The sequence below is a fragment of the Trifolium pratense genome, linkage group LG1 (genome assembly GCF_020283565.1).
Source record: "Trifolium pratense cultivar HEN17-A07 linkage group LG1, ARS_RC_1.1, whole genome shotgun sequence".
Lineage (NCBI taxonomy): Eukaryota > Viridiplantae > Streptophyta > Magnoliopsida > Fabales > Fabaceae > Trifolium > Trifolium pratense.
In genome coordinates this window covers 8,499,279-8,502,683 of record NC_060059.1, presented here as the reverse complement: position 1 = coordinate 8,502,683, position 3,405 = coordinate 8,499,279, and the positions used below count along the sequence as shown (strand labels likewise).

Genomic DNA, 3,405 nt, shown 5'->3' with positions numbered 1-3,405 from the left:
TTTATAAACAAAACCGCAAAACATTTTCCAGAAATTGGGTGTCTGAAATGAAACCATTCGATAGCAGTTTCTAAAATGACGACTGCAACACCATAAAATTTTGACAACTTCAAAAATGGAAATGCGAAGAACCTTTTAAACTGAAGAGAACCAAGTTACAAAAAATTAATGTAGTTATTATTTATTAAACAAGCAAGGAAAACATCAACTTCGGATGTTTCGCTACGCTTTGAAGTTCTGAAAATCAATAGCCCCAGTTATCGTTCCTAATTTCATCATCAAATTTCTTCTTCAGCTCAGGATGCTTCTCAAAGTACTCATCCGCTGTCATGGTGCTAAGCTTTTTCTGTGAAAATAGACAATGGTATTTAGAGATTTTTCAATTTCATAAAACTGGAAAATCCATGTGGTGATTTCTATTACCTTTAACTCTTGCACATCAGCAATTTCCTTTTCCAAACGCTCAGACTCTTTCAGAGATTTCTCTTCTGCTTCCTTAAGCTCAACCAACTTCAGCAAGAAAACACACATATACAGCACTTAATATATGTAATTTAATTGAAAGAGAGAAATTGGACAAAATAAGGACTATATGTTGACAAATTATTTCTTACCAGTGCCTCAAATTTAGGCTTATATTGAGGAGTTACGGTGTCGACAAACTTGGGGATCTCAATGCCTGAAAAAGAAGCATCGCAAAAAAATCAAAAGTTGATTTAACAACATGTAGAATTTGAATGGTCAATATAAACTCCTCAACTCTCAATTTTCTCACTTTGTATGGTTTTACATGAATTTTTTAATACAAACTGATACACACAGGTGATTTCGAGCATAAATTTCAATAATAACCAATCTTCCTAACAGGAACCAAAGTGCATGATTAGTTCCACATTAACCAGTGATATGATAATAATAGGAAGCCGAAGCACAAGGCTGAGCACTATTATGCATTTGCATTGCAGAACATTAAGCTTGCAAGAAACCACATACAATTTCCAAATTCTAGTCCCAAGTGAATAGGTCACAAAGGTATATTTTGAAAGCAACAAGGAGACAGGAAAATATTGTCATGGTCTGACAAGTTTCTTATGTATTTCCTTTTAAATTGGGGAAATAATTGAATAACAACAAAACAGTACCAACACCCCCAGAGTAAACATTGTACTTCAACACAAGGACATCAATTAACAGACACAGCAAAAAATGTCTATTAATGAAATATCAATTTTGGAGGATGCCTCGTGACTTTCAAAATAATATGGTACATTGACTACAACAACCTACCAGTATAAGTTGAAATTATCAATATGCTTCTAAGCCTATTCCCCTATGCTTCTAATCCACCAATTTATTTCAAGATATGATATATCCACTGACTAGCACATCAAAGGGATTCACAGAAAGGATGTATGACTCTAAGCTCACAAGAAAAGGAAGTGCATGACAATAATCAATTTACCAGCCTTAATTCAATTATATTATTGCCATCAAATGGGTCAGGCTAACTATCCCAGACTAATACCATCAAGAAACCTAAAATATATATAAGGGGCATTCACCATAGAGTTCAAAACATACTCTCATAATGCTCCTTGTACATATCCACCAAACGAGTGCCAATCCCTTTTCTATAATATTCCCAGTCTATGGGCTCAGGCTCCTGCAGAATGTGTGAAATTAGTAAGCAATGAAATATGTAAGAGTTAAAAGTAAGCAACATCTGCTATATAATATATATAATATAAAAATATTCAAAACGCCTCTAAGTACATGACTCGTATTCAAAAGATGATGCATAAGTGTTCAGCTAAGGGTCTGTTTGAGAGGTGGTTTTCGGAGGGTTTGGGAGGACCAAGTCTATATTTAAATTATATTTGAGATTTAATTTTTTTTAAAAGAACAGCATGATAAATGATCATATAATACTTCAAGCACACTTCAATTGATTTTAAAAAACATTTTTTGTGTCCGTAAGTTAAAAGAAAAACGTAAGTCCTCCCCATACAACAAAACCTTCCGTCCAAATATACTCCAAGGCTTTGTTTGCGAGTTTGGAGGGAAAGGGAACGAAGGGTTTTGAAAGAAGAAAAAGAAGCAAGTGGGTAGAATAGCTGATTTTGAAAGGGGAGAGTTTTGACGGATTCATTTTTCTTAATAATACAAAATCCGGCTAATTTGGAGAAACTCAAAAATTGTTTTGGAGGAAGTTTCTAGAGGGTATACATAAATTCTTCAAATTTAATCTATACTGTCATCATATTCTTAAGATTAAAAATATATTAATCAAAAAGCATTCATTTATCATTTCCTACAAAAATTCTCTAAAAAAATGTGGATGATTTCTCTATTTTTCCTTCTACTTTACTCCCCTACTAAATGCCACACAACAGGAACGTTATTTTATATTTCACAAAAAAAAAAAAAAACTGAAAAATTTTTGTTAAACATTTCTCCAGTCCAGCATCATGAAAGTAGAAATACAATAACTCGAAACACACTTCATTTGATATCTTAGTGCGTTGAAACAGAGATCAAACTAAATAGCTGAAAAAGATGAAAATAAACAAGCAAAATATCTCAATAAAATTAAGAGAAACCTAAAATGCACCAAAACATTTCATCATCAAGTATCAACCAAATCAAAATCAACAATGGAAATATCAGAATTCAACATAAACTGATTCAAATCTGTCCTCAGTTTTGAAATCTAACCCTAAAAGTCAATCGATCTAGCATCTAACAATAAAACAGATATAAATCGGAATCCAAATTACAACAACACGATGAAAATCGAAAACACAATATACGATAATGAAATTAACGAGATCTGTTTAGAAATCTACATACCTGACTGAATTTTGTTTGGAGCTGAGTGTTAACCTCATCGAAAGCACGACGGAGATTGAAGAATTCACGGCGAGCTTCATCGGAGACGAGAAGCTTAGCCATCCCTTCCCAATCGATGTTCCGTCCGGCCTTGAATGCTACATCCGCCACTTTTTTGGTTGTTCCGCTCATTTTCGCTTTCGCTTCTCAAACGCGATTATGATTCTCGATGTGTTGTTTGCTTATGCTCTGAACTCGCCTCGCACCTTGACACTATCACTACCATTGCTATGTCACGTTTGGGAGAATGGGCCGGGTTCATTATGGGCCGGACCATAACGTATTGTTGGGCTTAAGCCTTGAAAATGGAGAAAATTTCTCATCGCACTACCCATTTTCTCACCGCACCCCTGGAAATTCCATTTTTGCCCTTGCTCAAAAAATTCGGAACGCGTTTTCCGAATTTTTTTAGTTCAAATTTGAAAAAAATTCGGAAAACACATTCCGAAGTTGTTTTTGAAGGCAAAAAAAATTCGGAAAACGCGTTCCGAATTTTTTGAGCAAGGGCAAAAATGG

General features: G+C 34.4%; 1 protein-coding gene across 1 annotated transcript; it reads right to left on the bottom strand.

The window, feature by feature from the left end:
• Positions 1-3,100, bottom strand: LOC123918985 (ATP synthase subunit d, mitochondrial). The gene is made up of 5 exons (XM_045971202.1): positions 2,851-3,100; positions 1,582-1,663; positions 615-679; positions 424-510; positions 1-346 (listed from the first exon to the last, which is right to left on the bottom strand). The coding sequence occupies exons 1-5, from the start codon at positions 3,019-3,021 to the stop codon at positions 245-247; spliced, it is 507 nt and encodes a 168-aa protein (XP_045827158.1). The 5' UTR covers positions 3,022-3,100; the 3' UTR covers positions 1-244.
• Between the last annotated feature and the right edge of the window lie 305 nt (positions 3,101-3,405).